The 19,181-nt window shown below is 42.8% G+C and overlaps 1 protein-coding gene and 1 long non-coding RNA gene across 2 annotated transcripts in view; one reads left to right on the forward strand and one right to left on the reverse strand.

Annotated features, from left to right (window-relative positions):
- Positions 1 to 6,084, forward strand: part of PITPNC1 (phosphatidylinositol transfer protein cytoplasmic 1) — a 320,302-nt gene extending 314,218 nt beyond the window's left edge. Inside the window, exon 9 of the mRNA XM_032178375.2 lies at positions 1,457 to 6,084. Coding sequence (XP_032034266.1) covers positions 1,457 to 1,773 — 317 coding nt within the window. The 3' untranslated portion in view covers positions 1,774 to 6,084. The remainder of the gene's footprint in view (positions 1 to 1,456) is intronic.
- Positions 1 to 16,389, reverse strand: part of LOC116483902 (uncharacterized) — a 32,932-nt gene extending 16,543 nt beyond the window's left edge. The window contains exons 1-2 of the long non-coding RNA XR_004252393.2: positions 16,238 to 16,389; positions 779 to 896 (exon numbers count right to left, since the gene is read on the reverse strand). This is a non-coding gene — a long non-coding RNA (uncharacterized LOC116483902). The remainder of the gene's footprint in view (positions 1 to 778; positions 897 to 16,237) is intronic.
- Between the last annotated feature and the right edge of the window lie 2,792 nt (positions 16,390 to 19,181).

The following is a 19,181-nucleotide window of genomic DNA, read 5'->3' on the forward strand; positions in this document are numbered from 1 at the left end:
TCCATCTCAAAAAAAAATTAATTAATAATAACAGTAATAATAGAGTTTCTGAGCATGAGAGAAGAGATATCAAGCCATAAAGAGCAAACAGACCCTGAGAAGGAACTAAGGAACTGTATTTTTGCACAGTGATATATCTTCAACATATTATGTCTCAAATGTAGTAAGTATATATAATACATTAAACACATTAGGGAAAGATTTACATTTTTTAAATACTGTTTTTACTTTCTCACTTAAATAAGAACATTTCAGGTATTTGGAAAACCTACATTATCCAACAATGATTATTAACAGAGGTATCACTGTCTTATTTGTTGAATTCCAAGTCATGCTTTTTTTTCTTTTAAATAGAATCCTCACTATTAAATGATCCTCTCCTTTCGTTCTCTATTCTTTTTAAGTTTCCTCAAGAAATGGTTTTATTTTCTTGGCTTTGGAATGATTAGCAGGGTGTGGTGATATTGTTGATTTATGTGTTTTTGAAACTGAATTTATTAAAACACAATCTCTGAACCTTCTTAGGATCAACACACAGTCAGGAAACCAAAAACAACAGCATCTTTGTGGCCCCTCCGAATAAAAAAGTATATGTATTGATTAAGAAGATAGCATGTTGGCCTGAGTACAGTGGCTCACGCCTGTAATCCCAACACTTTGGGAGGCTTAGGCAGGCGGATCACTTGAGCTGAGGAATTCAAGACCAGCCTAGGCAACATAGCGAGACCCCGTCTCTACAGAAAACACAAAAAATTAAACCAGGCATTATGGCATGCACCTGTGGTTTCAGCCTCATTGGGCCCTGAGGCAGGAGGATCACTTGAGCCCAGGAGGTCAAGGCTGCCGTGAATCATGATCGCACCACTGCACTCCAGCCTGGGTGCTGCAGTAAGAGCCTGTCTCAGAAAAAAAAAAAAAAAAAAGAAGATAGTATGTTGAAAAATCCTGATGATTAACCTGTTTACCCTATAAAGGTATACTTTCATGATCTAAAGTTGACAATAATGACAATAATATGTGTCATTTCAGGGCCATTGTTTTAATTACCTTCTCTTTATGAAAAAGATGACCAGTCAATTATAGCTCCAAATACCCCACACCAGACCCACAACAACACAGATGCACACGGGTGAACACACATACACACACACAGGCACACATTTCCCCCATCTAGTTCTGTATTCTACTGTTAAGTCCTTATTGAGAATACTTAAAATACTCACTGTGAAGAGTGCTTTGGAAAATCTTAAATGGATATTCATAAAGGGATATTGTTTTCAGGGTGAAAAGAAAAAATTAGGGGTTCGGTATTTCAATGATACTTTGGGTGTATAATCGGGAGAGTGCCCTTTATGATAGGATTCCCATAGTTCCTGTAAAAACAAGGGTCGTGATTAATCTATTTGCCTCTCTTATAAATAACTGCTCGTTTTTCTTTCTGTTTTTCTCCTTGAAGACATGACAATGGATGAAGTCCGAGAATTTGAACGAGCCACTCAGGAAGCCACCAACAAGAAAATCGGCATTTTCCCACCTGCAATTTCTATCTCCAGCATCCCCCTGCTGCCTTCTTCTGTCCGCAGTGCACCTTCTAGTGCTCCATCCACCCCTCTCTCCACAGACGCACCCGAATTTCTGTCCGTTCCCAAAGATCGGCCCCGGAAAAAGTCTGCCCCAGAAACTCTCACACTTCCAGACCCTGAGAAAAAAGCCACCCTGAATTTACCCGGCATGCACTCTTCAGATAAGCCATGTCGGCCCAAATCTGAGTAACTTTATATAAATATCTCATGGGGTTTTATATTTTTATTTGTTTTTGTTTTCTTTTTTTAAGAATCTTCTGATAGAGAAAAAGACTGCTTTGTCACTCAAACATGTTCCTTCAACCTTTCAGTGTGCATGTGACTCAGTAACTTCACATAGAACATGATTCCCTAAGTATGCTACACAGCATCATATTAGATGTAAGATGTAAGACTTGCAAAGGACAGAAGGAATCTTCTGTAACCACATAGCTGTAAGCCAGAGAGGAAGCCTTGTTATTGGGCATTTGATGAGGTTTGGCATGGACTTCAAGGATAAATGAATGAAAACTTTGCACCACTTTTGTTACAAGGTATGGTAGAAAATAGTGAAGTCAGTTTCCTCTCATCAAATCTAAAATTCGCCAAAATACTCTCAGGCATAACATACTTAGTTGTTAAATTTTGAACTGCTGATTACTAATACTTGAATACCAAGAGTTACTGAGATTCCTATTTTGTGGTTAGTCTGACTCAGGATTTGGAGCCTAATTAACTCTAAACTTTTGAAAATTTTAATCATCAAGCTATAGAGGCTCCAAGTGCAATTAATAGTAACTCATTTATACCTTCCACAGAATTTAATAAAGATTCTACTTGTTTCTGTCTTTTAATAACTTTCCCCTTTTGTGCCCTTGTGGCCTCAGAAATCCTTAAGAATTGCATGGATGAATGTGACCATAACTGATTTTGGAATGGTTCAGTTTAGGAACCAAGAGGCCCAGGTGAGGCAACATCTTTTTTCTCTACAGGTACCAACAAACCTTGACTTGTCAGCTTCCATCATCAGTTAAGATTCTCAGAACTTGTAAAATTAATTGAATAGAATTCATTTACTATCTGCCCACTCAAAGAAGTACAAGGGTAGAGTAAGCTAACTGGGCTTTAACATGGTCAGAAAATGTCTGGTGCATGAACCATAAAAAAGAGAACTGTCTCCCATCCCCTTCCTTGTTTTACTCTTAGTAACATCCAGAATTCCCTGGAACAGATTGCCTACCATCAGACCTTAGAAAAGACTGTCATTCTCTTGCTCCTTACTTGAAATACAAATATTAGGAATGTCACGGACATTGAGTAACTACTGTCAAGTGGGAGGAGAGAATGAGCAGAATTGCTGACTCCTATTTGTAGAGTGAAAAGGAGGAGTGATAATAGATGCCCTTCTGTCTAGCTTTCCTTTCTTCAACTAGTGGTAATGCAAGATTAGAATCAAGGTTGACAGGAGGCAAGATCACTCACTGAAGTGACAGAAAGACAATTCTCCTTTGCTCCAAAGAGAGAAATCTGTCACCTTTGCACCTCACTGCCTTTAAACACAGATGGGAGGGCAGGCCGAATCTCAGCATTGACTTTTGTCCTCCAAGAGAGGAAGAGAAGAAGTAATTGGGCAACTCAGAGGCCCGTGCCCCAGCTAGCCTTCCTGATCATAACCTCCAACCTCAGGAAAGGGACCTTCCCAAAACACAGATCCCAAAGGAAACAAAATAGACCAAGGAGCATAATCTGCTTCTCTCACACAGCCTCTCTGCCAGTGGACCCTGCCTGCTTCCCTCTCAGTGCTCAGCACTCTGTGTAGTGTCTTTCAGGTTGATACACTCTCCCAAGGTGCAGGCGCTGGCCCCATGAGCCCAGCACCAAAGTTTTCTAAGTCATAGGTCAGACTGTCAAGATCATTTCTTTATCTATAGGTTGATGTTTAGCTTAAAAAAAAGAATAAACCTAGAACTCAAAGGAAACCCGTTGCAAATAGCTTAGATCAACAGTGTATCTCTTCCCTAAGAATGATAGTATCTTAGTAAGACACCTTCTATGCATGGTATGGAAGCATGATTTTTGCTTGTGGGAAAACCTAATATTTTATCAGACCCCTTGGACTTCTCAATCCCTCCTTCTCCACACAGTAGTACTTAATGAAAATGTTTTGCTTTAGAGAGCAAAATGCTACTTTCAGAAGACACTGAAATAGTATATGTATTTGCTTACCATTTGCAAGCTAAAATCAAGGCGGGGTGGGGTCATTATTTTCACATAGAATGTATTTATTTTGTGCAGGCTGTTAACACATCTGGCACCTAGTTTTTCCATTAATAGCATTGCTATTTTCCCTTTTTATAAAGTAGCTTCTGCTGTCAAGGTTAACAGTTCTATATGCTTTAGGAAGCTAAGTTCTAATTTCCTTTTGTGAGTTTCATTTCTTTTATAACCAGTATGTTACCACAGACATCAGTTGCAAAGCTACGATGATAGTGTGAGTCTTAGCCAAAAAAAAAGTGTGTGCTCTTAAAGTATGTTCAGTTTTTCTGTCTACATGTGCTTTGCATATTTAACCCAGTCATCAAAAGGCATAAATGACTTCAATATTTTATATATCTTGGTTTTCAAGTATCATTTCACATTCTCTATACATGACTTTGTTATTGTGGAATACAAGCCTGCAATGGATATATATATACAGAACATTAATAATTCTTATAAGGATGGAAGCCAAATGGCTGCATGATGGAAATTAGAAGAAAAAAAAAGCAGAAACTTGAATTTGCTAAGCATGTTTGGGGGGAAATAGAATCCTTAACTCAGTGCCTCTGTCTGCGATATGGAAACCTTCAACTTTGTTCACCAAAATTGTATTATAACTGTGTATATATATATACATATATATATATATAAAAATATAGTATAGTGAATCAGACACCATCGGTTTTAAGTCTCTGGTAGCCAAATTTAAATAAATAATCCATAGAATATCACATATGTTCACTCCCATCTTCATCTCTGAAGTTAGTGGAGACCATCAAAATGACTGTACATTTCATGACTCTGGGAAGATTTCAAATGTGAAGTGCCCGTGTGCATTTTGTTGGCTGTAGCACAGCATGCTTGCTTTAGCTGTGCTTTCCTGGGATGAAAAGATCTTGGTGTTTTTAACACATAAGCTTTGTTAGAAATCACCTCTGAAGATCATTTCATTTTCTCACTTTGGGTTGTTGCAAGACAAAGCAAAGGAAAAGGAAAACAACGAAGGAGGCCGTGACATTTTTAGTTGCCACCGTTGTAACTCAAACAATATGGGTTTGTTGGTGAACTGATTTATCAAGCCTTCTGTTACAGTTTTGCATCTGTGTGTGGGGAAAATTTTAATTTATTTGGAAGTATTTATTAGCCATGTTGTTGGTCCTGAAAATAAATCTCTAAGTAGCATAGTTGTGGGTATATTATGCAGACACTTACCACAATACCTGCAAAAGTAACTGTGGTTTTCTTTCAAGACACTGTAATAAACAGTGAACTAAGAGAATAGATTCTGATACGTCTCGATAAATCATTCTCTGCAAAAGTTTCAGGGCTAATATATTTATGTGTATTTTTAAATTCTACTTTCTTTGGCATCTCTTCATGGTTCAGCGACAACAAGGTAATAGGTCATTGGCTGGCTTAGGTCAACAGGAATTTTACTCTTAAGAAGGGCCAGTGTATAGCTGACTCTACATATAATGTGTAATCGGATAATCCAATAGAGAGGAATTGTCCAAATAGTTTTAGTACCTTCTGATCCTCTGACTCAGTAGGCTAGGAGACAATCTGTCATCTGAGCCATAGTTCTTGAGATTTAAAAAGTCTGTCCAGTGACTGCAATCTGATTATAAATAAACTATTTTAAACTATTCATTCTTGCTGAAACTGAAGTGTACACAATAGCACAGCGTTGGCATGCTGAGGCAAAACATTGGGTTCTTTTGTGTTCTACCTTCGAAACAATCTGTTTGCATTTGAAATATAAGTGTTTAAGCTTTTTAGAAGTTAGTGTAATAAGAGAATGTGAATATGTTGGGAAATTTTCAGATGCCATTAATAATTGTAATTTTGTTGTTAAATTAACAAGTACTTTAGGATAAGCTTCTCGATGTTTTTGCTTTAAATTGAAAGCATGTCTGTCAAATTGCAAGTCTCCCTTCAGTTGCTATATATCACCCAGAAGAGGGTCTTTGAGTTGGTGTTGTACCACTCACATGTAGCGTCGAGTGTAATTTGTAGTGTTTACATTCAAGCTGGGATCTTGATTGGTTAAATTAATCCACATACCACTGCCACTGCTGAAGGACCAGGTGTTGGAATACACAGCATTACAGACTATAAGCAAAGCAAACAAAAGTTGATCCTTACATATGCCATCCTTCTGTGTCATTTTGTGGCCGTTCTGTGTTTTTCTCCCTAGTTATTTATTATTGTTAATAACTTACTTTTTCTTATTCTGTTGTAAATAAAATACAAAGCAATCTTCTTTCCAAGTGTAGCTTCCTCTCTCTCTCTCTCCTTCAGCTATTCTTGAGGGAATGTTAGTAATTGTTCACTTGTGGGTTGATGGGCTTGTTTCTTTCCCTCTATGGATTTTTTCCCCATCCACATACCACTGCGACTGCTAAAGGACCAGGTGTTGGAATACATAGCGTTACAGACTATAAGCAAAGCAAACAAAAGCTGATCCTCACAGATGCCATCTTTCTGTGTCATTGTGTGGCCTTGCCTGCTAGTAGGCATATGGCACCTTCAGGACCCTTGGTAGGAAACAGTCTGAATGTCTGCACTAATTATCCAGCCAAAAAATGCACAAGGTGGCCAGCCAGGCCAACATGGCAAAACACTATCTCTACTAATAATACAAAAAGTAGCCAGCCATGGTGGCACACGCCTGTAATCCCAGCTGCTCAGGAGACAGAGGAATGGGAATCACTTGAACCCTGGAGGTGGAGGCTGCAGTGAGCTAAAATTGCGCCACTGCTGTCCAGTCTGGGTGTGAAAGAGCAAGATCCTGTCTCAAAAAAACAAAACAAAACAAAACAAAAAAACCTGGCTGAGGCCGGGCATGGTGGCTCACGCCTGTAATCTCAGCACTTTGGGAGGCCGAGGCGGGTGGATCATGAGGTCAGGAGATCGAGACCATCCTGGCTAACACGGTGAAACCCCGTCTTTACTAAATTACAAAAAATTAGCCAGGCACGGTGGCAGTCACCTGTAGTCCCAGCTACTCGGGAGGCTGAGGCAGGAGAATGGCGTGAACCTGGGAGGCGGAGCTTGCAGTGAGCCAAGGTCACGTCACTGCACTCCAGCCTGGGCGACAGGGCGAGACTCCGTCTCAAAAAAAAAAAAAAAAAAACCTGGCCGGATGCGGTGGCTCACGCCTGTAATCTCAACACTTTGGGAGGCCGAGGTGGGTGGATCACCTGAGGTCAAGAGTTGAAGACCAGCCTGACCAACATGGTGAAGCCGGTCTATACTAAAAATACAAAAATTAGCCAGGCGTGGTGGTGCATGCCTGTAATCCCAACGACTAGGGAGGCTGAAGCAGGAGAATCACTTGAAACCAGGAGGTGAGAGTTGCAGTGAACCGAGATCACGCCACTGCACTCCAGCCTGGGCAACAAGAATAAAACTCAGTCTCAAAAAAAAAAAAAAAAAACAAAACAAACCCGAGGTGAATCTGTAACCCAGTGGGATACTCATGCATCCCTCCACCAGGTGTTTAGTTCCCGCTCCTCAAATGTGAAGCTATCTACCCTGGGGGAATCTGTAGGAACACCGTCCCAGTGGGACACTAGATTCTCTCCACTGAAGGTTGGGCCAGTTTTTAAGGTGAGCTGAAAAGTCACTCTGATGTGGTTTCTCCATCTCAAGTAGCTCCTATGCACAAAAGGGTTCTCTGCAGATGGGCAGTCTGAGGACAGAAACTTTTATTTCTTTGGTTTTTTTTTTCGAGTCTCACTCTGTTACCCAGGCTGGAGTGCAGTGGTGTGATCATAGCTCACTGCAGCCTCGACCTCCTGGACTCAAGTGATCCTCCTGCCTCAGCCTCCAGAGTAGCTGGGACACACCACCACACCAAGCTAATTTTTGTATTTTCTAGAGACTGGTTAAAGTATGTTACTCAGGCTGGTCTTGAACTCCCGGACTCAAGTGATCCTCCTGCCTCAGCCTCCAGAGTAGCTGGGACTACAGGTACACACCACCACACCAAGCTAATTTTTATACTTTCTAGAGACTGGTTAAAGTATGTTACTCAGGCTGGTCTTGAACTCCCAGACTCAAGTGATCATCTGGCCTCAGCCTCCCAAAGTGCTGGATAATTATAGGTGTGAGCCACCGCACCCAGCCAGAATTACTTTCTAGCCCCCTGCTCATTAGTCTCCTGCTAAAACAGCACATACCTCTCACTCTGTTCTCTCCAATTGAATCATCCACCTCCTATGTTCTAATCTGTGACTGGATCAGGCACACAGATTCATAGAACGGCACACCATCAGTTGGCTTTCTACACGGAAAATTTTCCCAAAATCATATTGCATCTTTCCAATGAACAAAAACATGCTTGCTTTTGTAGCTCCAACTTCACCATTACCACCCCCACCCTGCCTTTTACTTCTTTTTTCAAAACATACAAACTTCCCACACATTGTTGCTGGCTGACTTTCAGCCAGTGAACTTGGGTACAGCCAGGCTGGGTGTTTATTCCCAGGGCCAAACTATATGGGTGGTTAAACATTTGGATGCCTAATGTTAAATATATATATATATGTTTGTATCACCCCGTCAGGCCTCTGAGCCCAAGCCAAGCCATCGCATCCCCTGTGACTTGCATGTATACATCCAGATGGCCTGAAGTAACTGAAGATCCACAAAAGAAGTAAAAATAGCCTTAACTGATGACATTCCACCATTGTGATTTGTTTCTGCCCCACCCTAACTGATCAATGTACTTTGTAATCTCCCCCACCCTTAAGAAGGTTCTTTGTAATTCTCCCCACCCTTGAGAATGTACTTTGTGAGATCCACTCCTGCCCGCAAAACATTGCTCTTCACCGCCTATCCCAAAATCTATAAGAACTAATGATAATCCACCACCCTTTGCTGACTCTCTTTTCGGACTCAGCCCACCTGCACCCAGGTGAAATAAACAGCCATGTTGCTCACACGGAGCCTGTTTGGTAGTCTCTTCACACGGACACGCATGAAACCCCCAATTTCCTACTACAGCTTTTCGTCAAGGCATTATCTCATTTGAGCATTACTCTTTAGATTTCCAAACACCCACATTCTTTTCTAAAATGTCCTTGTTTCAGCCGGGCGTGGTGGCTCACGCCCTGTAATCCCAGCACTTTGGGAGGCCAAGGCGGGCAGATCACGAGGTCAGGAGATCAAGATCATCCTGGCCAACGTGGTGAAACCCTGTCTCTACTAAAATACAAAAAATTAGCCAGGCATGGTGACGCGCACCTGTAGTCCCAGCTACCTGGGGGGCTGAGGCAGGAGAATCACTTGAACCTGGGAGGCAGAGGTTGCGGTGAGCAGAGATCGCACCACTGCATTCCAGCCTGGGCGACAAAGCAAGATTCTGCCTCAAAAAAAAAAAAGTCCTTGTTTCCTTCATTACATTCTACTTGGAGTTTCTTGCCTCTGACCTCCAGCTGCATCTTGGCCTCTCAAGTTCAGGATAATCATGCGACCATTCTTCAACTCTGTCGTGAAATATCCCTCTATGAAAATGTCTGGCCGGGCGCGGTGGCTCACGCTTGTAATCCTAGCACTTTGGGAGGCCGAGGCGGGCGGATCACAAGGTCAGGAGATCGAGACCATGGTGAAACCCCGTCTCTTCGAGACCACGGTGAAACCCCGTCTCTACTAAAAATATAAAAAATTAGCCGGGCGTGGTGGCGGGCGCCTGTAGTCCCAGCTACTCGGAGAGGCTGAGGCAGGAGAATGGCGTGAACCCAGGAGGCGGAGCTTGCAGTGAGCTGAGATTGCGCCACTGCACTCCAACCTGGGCGACAGAGCGAGACTCTGTCTCAAAAAAAAAAAAAAAAAAAAGAAAATGTCACCCTCAGCCGGGTTCAGTGGCTCACACCTGTAATACCAACGCTTTGGGAAGCTGAGACGGGTTCTCTTGAGTCCAGAAGTTTGAGACCAGCCTGGGCAACATGGTGAAATCCCATGTCTTAAAAAAAAAAAAAAAAAAGAGAGAGAGAGAAGAAGAAGAACAAAAATGTCACCCTCAGTCCTGAAGCTTTGATGTCTTTGGAACAACAATCTTTGTGCATGTTCACATACAGTTGTGTGTGTGTTTAACTCAGTGTGGTTGATCCAGGCAAACCCTGTTTTCCAGCTGGCAGACTGACTTTCTCTGCCTAATGTACCTGCCCCCTAACATTTCATCCTCCCATAAATCATCCTTTTTCCATAGTATGCAACCTGGTAGGATATCCCACTCAGATTCAAATCTTCAAGTGCTTCCCTGATCCTGGGAAAGTTGGAAGCAGGCTGGGACTTTGCCTTAATGCTTTTGCTCTGTTCCCAGCATGGAGGAATGGAGCCAGCCTGTGGCCAAGGAAACGACACAGCCTCAGAACCTACTGAATCAGCCATTCAGTGCAGCAACATTAACGGGCTGAATTAAGCACCTGGGATTTAAGGGCTAATTATGTTTAACTGTAAGTACCAACTTTCCGCACTGTAAGCAGACACAAAAGACGGGGTCATCACTTCCTCTCCTACAGCTTTTGTAGAAGGGAGTTTTGACCGCTTTGTCCCTGGAGGGTATTTGAGGGTGGCCAAATCTGGACTTCTGTGATTTAAAAAAAAAAAAAAATTATTCCAAAATAACTTTCTTGCTCCCAAGAGATTCCATATGCAAGATGCTGGCAGTTTACCGCTCATTAGCAACCCTTAAGAATCATTCTGTGCTCTTAAGCATACCAGTGATTATATTCAGAGTGTTCAAAGACAGCTTGCTGCTTTCTCTGTGCAGTCAGTCAACAGTACTGAATGCATATTTTGTCTTTTCTCAGAATGCAACTTGAAAATTTACAAAGATTCTACAAGTTTAAATTTTCCCACTGTCATCTTACAGTTAACTGTATTTCTTTGCATTTTGCTAAAAATCTTATTATATAAGTCCAAGAATGTGGCTTTTCACCTTAAGTACTTTAGAATTTGTCTTCTGTAGAGCATAATCCATACATGCCTGTCTTTCTACAAAATGCTTTGAAGATATTGGACTGTTTTATAAACATCTTTACATTTGGTACATAGCATGTTTATCATTTTTCATAGCTATATAATATTCCATTGGGTTGAAAATCGGTAACTTAAACATTCCTTTATTATTTAGCATTTAGGTTATGTTCCAGATTTTGTTATTATATACAGTGCCATTAGGAACATCTTTGCAACATAGCTTATGTCTTCTTTTTAATTATTTGTTCTGGATAAATTCCCAGAAATTGAATTACTGGGTCAAAGGATGTAAGTATTTTCCTGACTTTGGGTCCTTACTGCCAACATCCCCTCCAAAGAAAATTATACCAATTTACGGCCGGGCACGGTGGCTCACGCCTGTAATCCCAGCACTTTGGGAGGGCAAGGCAGGCGGATCACGAGGTCAGGAGATCGAGACCATCCTGGCTAACATGGTGAAACCCAGTCTCTACTAAAAATACAAAAAACTAGCCGGGCGAGGTGGCGGGCACCTGTAGTCCCAGCTAGGCGGGAGGCTGAGGCAGGAGAATGGCGTGAACCCCGGGGGGCAGAGCATGCAGTGAGCCCAGATCGCGCCACTGCACTCCAGCCTGGGCAACAGCGAGACTCCGTCACAAAAAAAAAAAAAAAAAAAAAAAAGAAAATTATACCAATTTACAATTCCACTGACAATATATGAGTGAGAACACGTGTCTCTTTAAACAAGTATTTGCCATTGTAAAAGTTCACCAGTCTTAACTTATTAAGCAATTGCCAGCATCCAATTCCCACATAAGTCGTTTGTTAGTTTAAAGTATTAATAGGTCAAATATCCTTATTTTTGGTAGTCATGTGATGAAGGAGAGCCCAGACACAAAGAAGCTCTCCGAATTATTTAAATGTTCAGTGCCTTCTCCAGCCTAGCTAGCAAACTGTAGAAACATTTGACTGGCTACTACAGAAACAAAAGCCTAACTTGAGCATAAGGAACTGCATTTAACTGAATAAACAAACATCAATTCTAAGTCATTTTGTTTTCACACTTTCAGGGATAACAAACATTGAATGCATCTTTTTGCTTGAGGTTTTCCTGAAAACCACCATATAAGTGCCAACAAGTTTTTGGGTTTTGTGTTTTTTGTTTTTTTTTTACCAAGAAGGAATCAGTTAAAAAAAAAGAAAAAAAAAAAAAAAAACTCCAGCTCTCTTACTGTTATTTGAGAATCAGTGATTCCCAGATTCCAGCAGAACCTTGGTAAGGACAAAGCAGAGTCCTTCCTAAGTCTTTGATTTAACTTCTTGGGAAGCAACACGATGATAGATCACACATGTGCTCCAAAAAAGGGAAGAAACAGTTGGTACATAGCACTCTTTTCAGTCATGTGCAAGCCATTCCTGAGGAATAGAGAATTCTCCACCAGGAGAGTACTATGCTCATTTCTCATACATAACAAGGACAAGGTATAAAATTTATGCTCAAGGTAGTTTGGAATCTGACTGCAGTGTTTACTTTTTTTCTTTTCTTTTTTTTTTGGAGATGGATTCTTGCTCTGTATCCCTGGCTGGAGTGCAGTGACATGATCTCAGCACATAGTAACCTCCACCTCCCGAGTTCAAGTGATTCTCATGCTTCAGCCTCTAAGTAGCTGAAATTACAGGTGCCCGCCACCATGCCCAGCTAATTTTTTTTTTTTTTTTTTTTTTTTGAGACGGAGTCTCACTCTATCGCCCAGGCTGGAGTGCAGTGGCGCAATCTCGGCTCACTGCAAGCTCCGCCTCCCGGGTTCACGCCATTCTCCTGCCTCAGCCTCTCCGAGTAGCTGGGACCACAGGCGCCCGCCACCACGCCCGGCTAATTTTTTGTATTTTTAGTAGAGACGGGGTTTCACCGTGGTCTCGATCTCCCGACCTCATGATCCACCCGCCTCGGCCTCCCAAAGTGCTGGGATTACAAGCGTGAGCCACCGCGCCCGGCCTAGCTAATTTTTTGTTGTTGTTGTTTTTTGTTTTTTGTGGGTTTTTTTTGTTTTGTTTTGTTTTTGAGACGGAGTCTCGCTCTGTCACTCAGGCTGGAGTGCAGTGGCGCAATCTCGGCTCACTGCAAGCTCCCCCTCCCAGGTTCACGCCATTCTACTGCCTCAGCCTCTCCGAGTAGCTGGGACTACAGGCGCCTGCCACCACGCCCGGCTAATTTTTTTGTATTTTTAGTAGAGACGGGGTTTCACCGTGGTCTTGATCTCCTGACCTCGTGATGCACCCGCCTCGGCCTCCCAAAGTGCTGGGATTACAAGCGTGAGCCACCGCGCCCAGCCTATGCCCAGCTAATTTTTGCATTTTTTATTAGAGACAGGGTTTCACCATGTTAGCCAGGCTGGTCTCGAACGCCTGGCCTCAAGTGATCCACCTGCCTCAGCCCCCCAAAATGCTGGGATTACAGGCATGAGCCACCTCGCCCAGCCCAGTGTTTACTGTTTTATTGTCAGTGTTGGGTGTTTATTTTAATTATTTTGAAAGAATTATAGATTCACAGGAAGTTACAAAGAAGTATACAGGATGGCCTGTACACCCTTCACCCAGCCTCCCCTAATGATAACATCTTGTATAACTAGTAGTACACCAGCCAGGGCCGGTGGCTCACACCTGTAATCCCAGCACTTTGGGAGGCCAAGGTGGGCGGATCACTTGAGGTCAGGAGTTTGAGACCAGACTGGCCAACATGGTGAAACCCTGTCTTTACCAAAAATACAAAAAAGTTAGCCAGGCATGGTGGCAGGTGCCTGTAATCCCAGCTACTCGGGAGGCTGAGGCAGGAGAATCGCTTGAATCCAGGAGGTGAAGGTTGCAGTGAGCCGAGATTGCACCACTGCACTCCAACCTGGGCGAAAGAGTGAGACTCTGTCTCAAAAAAAAACCAATAGTATGCCGGGCACGGTGGCTCAAGCCTGTAACCCCAGCACTTTGGGAGGCTGAGGCAGGCGGATCACGAGGTCAGGAGATTGAGACCATCCTGGCTAACACGGTGAAACCCCGTCTCTACTAAAAATACAAAAAAAAAAAAAGTAGCTGGGCGTGTTGGCGGGCGCCTGTAGTCCCAGCTACTCGGGAGGCTGAGGCAGGAGAATGGCGTGAACCCGGGAGGCGGAGCTTGCAGTGAGCCGAGATCACGCCACTGCACTGCAGCCTGGGTGACAGTGAGACTCCGTCTCAACAAAAACAAAAACAAAAAAAAACCCAATAGTACATCACAACCAGGAAGTTGGCATTGGTACAATTCATAGAGCTTATGAGGATTTCACCATGGGCAGGCGCAGTGGCTCACTGCTGGAATCCTAGCACTTTGGGAGGCCAAGGTAGGCGGATCATGAGCCCAGGAGTTCAAGACCAGCCTGGGCAACATGGTGAAACCCCATCCTTACAAAAAGTACAAAAATATTGGCTAGGCATGGTAGTGTGTGCCTGCAGTCACAGCTACCTGGGAGGCTGAGGTGGGAAGATCACTTGAGCCTGGGAGGCAGAGGTTGCAGTAAGCTGAGATTACGCCACTGCACTCTAGCCTGGGCAACAGAGCAAGACCCTGTCTCAAAAAAAGAACTTCACCAATTTACATGCACTCATTTGTGTGTGTGTGTGCACGCATGTGTATGCATGTAGTTCTATGCAATTTCCTCATCAATATAGCCTGATGCAGCTATCACTACATTTAAGATACAGAACTGTTCCATCACTACATGACTCTTTCATGCTGCCATCCCTTACCCCAATCTCCCAAAATCTTTATTTTCAAAAATGAAAAAATTTTCACAGTGGCAAACAGCCACCTCAATTTTTTTTCTGCTACTTTCTAACATATTCATCACAACTCTCAAACATTTTTTGGTGCATTTAAATTTAATTTTAAAATTAAATTTCAATTAAATATTTTTATTGTAAAATATACATAACAAAATTTATGTATATTTAAGTATACACAATTTGTGTATATTATATATTATAAGTCTCTCATGAGACTTATTCACTATCATATTAGCATTTTAAGACAGAGTCTCCCTCTGTTGCCCAGACTGGCGTGCAATGGCGTGATCTTGGCTCACTGCAACCTCTGCCTCCAGGATGCATGCAATTCTCCCATCTCAGCCTCCCAGGCAGCTAGGATTACAGGCACACACCACCACGCTCGGCTAATTTTTGTATTTTGGTAGAGATGGGGTTTCACCATGTGGGCCAGGCTGGTCTCGAACTCCTGACCTCAGGTGATCAACCTACCTCGGCCTCCCAAAGTGCTGGGATTACAGGTGTGAGCCACCACACCCGGCCGCATCGTAGCCATTTTTAAGTATATCATTCAGTGGCATTAACTGTATTGACAATGTTGTGCAGCCATCACATCTTTTTTTTTTTTTTTGAGACAGAGTCTCACTCTGTCACCCAGGCTGGGGTGCAGTGGCACAATCTCAGCTCACTGCAACCTCCACCTCCAGGGTTCAAGCAATTCTCCTGCCTCAGCCTCCCAAGTAACTGGGATTACAGATGTGCACCACCATACCCAACTAATTTTTGTATTTTTTATAGAGACAGCGTTTCGCCATGTTGGCCAGGCTGGTCTCAAACTCCTGACCTCAAGTGATCCTCCCACCCTGGCCTCCCAAAGTGCTGGGATTACAGGTGTGTGCCATCATACCCAGCCACCACTATTCATTTTCAGAACTTCTTCATCATCTTAAACAGAAACTCTGTGCCCATTAAGTAATAAGTCCCCATCCTGCCCTCCTCCCAGCCCCGAAAGCCTCTATTCTACCTTCTGTCTCTGCAATTTTGCCTATTCTATACCTCATTGTATTAGTCTGTTCTCACGCTGCTAATAAAGACATACCTGAAACTGGGTAATTTATAAAGGAAAGAGGTTTAATTGACTCACAGTTACACATGGCTGGGGAGGCCTCACAATCATGGTGGAAGGCAAAGAGACAGGCACATCTTACATGGTGGCAGGCAAGAGAGCGGTGCAGGGGAACTCCCCTTTATGAAACCATTAGCTCTCGTGAGACTTATTCACTATCATGAGCACAGCACGGGAAAAACCCACCCCCATGATTCAATTACCTCCCACTAGGTCCTTCCCACAACACGTGGGAATTATGGAAGCTACAATTCAAAATGAGATTTGGGTGGGGACACAGCCAAACCATATCACTCATGTAAGTGGAATCCTATAATATGTGTCCTTTTGTGTCTGTCTAATTTCACTTACCATAATGTTTTCAAGGTTCATCCATGTTATAGCATGCATCAAACATTTTAAAGTCTTATTTTATGGAAAGAGGGAAATCCTATAAACCAGTAAACATACTCTACAGTTTGCTTATCTTAATCTATTTAGTGTTGCTATAAAGGACTACTGGAGACTGCATAATTTATAAAGAACTGCTCACGGTTCTGCAGGCTGTACAAAAAGCATGGCATCAGCATCTGCTTCTGGTGAGGCTTCAGGCTGCTTCCACTCATGGTGGAAGGTGAAGAGGAGCCAGCATGTGCAGGTCACATGGTGAGAGAGGAAGCAAAAGAAGTGGGAGACCATGGACTCTTCAACAACCAGCTCTGGAAGGAAGTAATGGAAGGAGAACTCACTTGTGATCACAAGGATAGCACCAAGCCAGAATTCATGTGGGATCCACCCCCATGACCCAAATACCTCCCACTAGGCCCCATTGCCAACACTGGGGATCAAATTTCAACATGAAGGCCTGGCGTGGTGGCTCACCCCTGTAATCCCAGCACTTTGGGAGGGCATGGCAGGCAGATCACTTGAGGTCAGGAGTTCAAGACCAGCCTGGCCAACATGGTGAAACCCTGTCTCTACTAAAAATACAAAAATTAACCAGGTGCAGCAGCATGTGCCTATAATCCCAGCTACTCGGGAGGCTGAGGCAGGAGAATCGATTGAACCTGGGAGGCAGAGGTTGCAGTGAGCTGAGATTGTGCCATTGTACTCCAGCCTGGGCAACAGAGCAAGACTCCATCTCAAAAAAAAAAAAAATTCAACATAAGATTTGGAAGGAACAAACAAACCAAACTATAGCAGTGGGGCACTGGGAAGCAGAAGTTCTCTAATTATTAGAAAACAGGTATTTCCTTGTTTTTATTTTTTTTCTTTTGAGACAGGGTCTCGCTCTTTTACCCAGGCTGGAGTGCAGTGGCACAAACATAGCTCACTGTGACCTCAACCTCCCCGGCTCAAGCTATTCTACCACCTCAGCCTCCTGAAGAGCTGGGACCACAAGCACGGGCCACCACACCTGGCTAATTTTTTTAATTTTTGTAGGGACTGGATATTACCATATTGCCTAGGCTGGTCTCGAATTCCTAGGCTCAAGTGATCCTCCCACCTTGGCCTCTCAAAGTGCTGATACTACAGGCATGAGCCACCACACCCAACCAGACCTTTTCTAGTTATTAGACAACAGACATTTTTCTAATGCTGTGTGATGCTGAATAAGTGACTTCATCCCTCTGAGCCTTTGTTTCTTCAAATGTAGCAACACTACCATTAATAACAGGTGGCATATATTAAATTTGAATGGCAAATATGTAAAAATAAGATTGTCAGTAGATGATGGAAGCTGTGGCTGAAAAATCCTGAGAAAAATGGAATGCACAGGCAAATTTCAACAGTAGCTCTAGGCCGAGTGCAGTGGCTCATGCCTGTAATCCCAGCCCTTTGGGAAGCCAAGGCAGGAGGATTACTTGAGCTCAGGAGTTTGAGAGCAGCCTGGGCAACATAGTGAGACCTCATCTCTACAAAAAGTTTAAAAATTAGCCGAACATGGTGGCATGTGCCTGTAGTCGCAGCTACTCAGGAGGCTGAGGTGAGAAGATCACTTGAGCCCAGGAGTTCAAAGCTGCAGTGAGCTATGATCGCACCACTGCACTCTAGCCTGGGAGACACGGCAAGACCTTGTCTCTAAAAAATAAATAAATAAACAGAAGCTCTATGAGAAAGAGCAGGTGACCTTTCCTAGTGCTCTGTCAGTACCTGAAGCTCCTTTTAAAAATAAGAATAGGCTGGGTGCGGTGGCTCACGCTTGTAATCCCAGCACTTTGGGAGGCCAAGATGTGCAGATTACGAGGTCAGGAGTTCGAGACCAGCCTGGCCGTCATGGTGAAACCCCGTCTCTACTAAAAATACAAAAATTAGCCGGGTGTGATGGCAGGCACCTGTAATGCCAGCTACTTGGGAAGCTGAGTCAGGAGAATCACTTGAACCTGGGAGGCAGAGGTTGCAGTGAGCCAAGATCATGCCACTGCACTCCAGCATAGGCAACAGAGCAAGATTCCGTCTCAAAAATATATAAATAAATAAAAAATTTAAAAAAACAAAAATAGTCCAGGCACGATGGCTCACGTCTGTAGTTCTAGCACTTTGGGATGCTGAGGCAGGCAGATCACCTGAGTCCAGGAGTTCGAGACCAGGCCAACATGGTGAAACCCACCTCTACTAAAAAATACAAAAATTAGCTGGGTATGGTGTGGCGCATGCCTAATCCCAGCTGCTTGAGAGGCTGAGGCACAAGAATCACTTAACCTGGAAGGCAGAGGTTGCAGTGAGCTGAGATGACGTCACTGCACTCCAGCCCAGGAGACAGAGCAAGACCCTGCTCAAAAATAAAAATAAAAAATAAAAAAATAAGAATAAGGTAAAATATGTTTCTGTTTGAAAAGAACTGTACAAATGAAGTCAGACCTGCAAAACCTGCTGTTTTCATGCATGCAAGTTGTAAAAATAATTATGTTTTACTCCTCTAAAGACAACTAAATGAGGGTGCTTAGATCATTAAACACACACACACACATACACACACACATACACACACAAAAAAAAAAAACTGGCTAATTTCAGATCATCTGGTGGGTCAATAGTGTTTTATATTCAGATTCTTTTAAGTGACATGATCTGTTATTGTCAGAATATAAAAATGTCAAAAGCTTCTCTTTTTTCTGATATACTAGATCTAATTTGCATCTAAATGCAAAAGCTTTTTAGCATGACAAAACACCCTTGCCAAGCTGATGGACGACTTTTGAGACAGATCTGGTTAATACACAGAGGCCAACATTTTGTTAATTGGATTTGCTAAACAATACCTACCACAGCCTGATTGAAACCCTTTGGTAATTCCTTTTATGTAAAATTAAACCAAATATACCCCCGAGAAGCATACTTATCTTTGAAAACAAGCATCTTCAGTTCTGGATCCAAATACAAATCAATTATTTTCAGTGTTTTGGGTAGGCACTTTTTCCCCTCCCCAAGCACCTTTCTTGATGCTTTAAATGAAAACCAAGGAAAGATGGTTTAAAAAGTAAAATACCGCTCTT

This window comes from Hylobates moloch, unplaced genomic scaffold, assembly GCF_009828535.3.
Source record: "Hylobates moloch isolate HMO894 unplaced genomic scaffold, HMol_V3 SCAFFOLD_15, whole genome shotgun sequence".
Taxonomy (NCBI): domain Eukaryota; kingdom Metazoa; phylum Chordata; class Mammalia; order Primates; family Hylobatidae; genus Hylobates; species Hylobates moloch.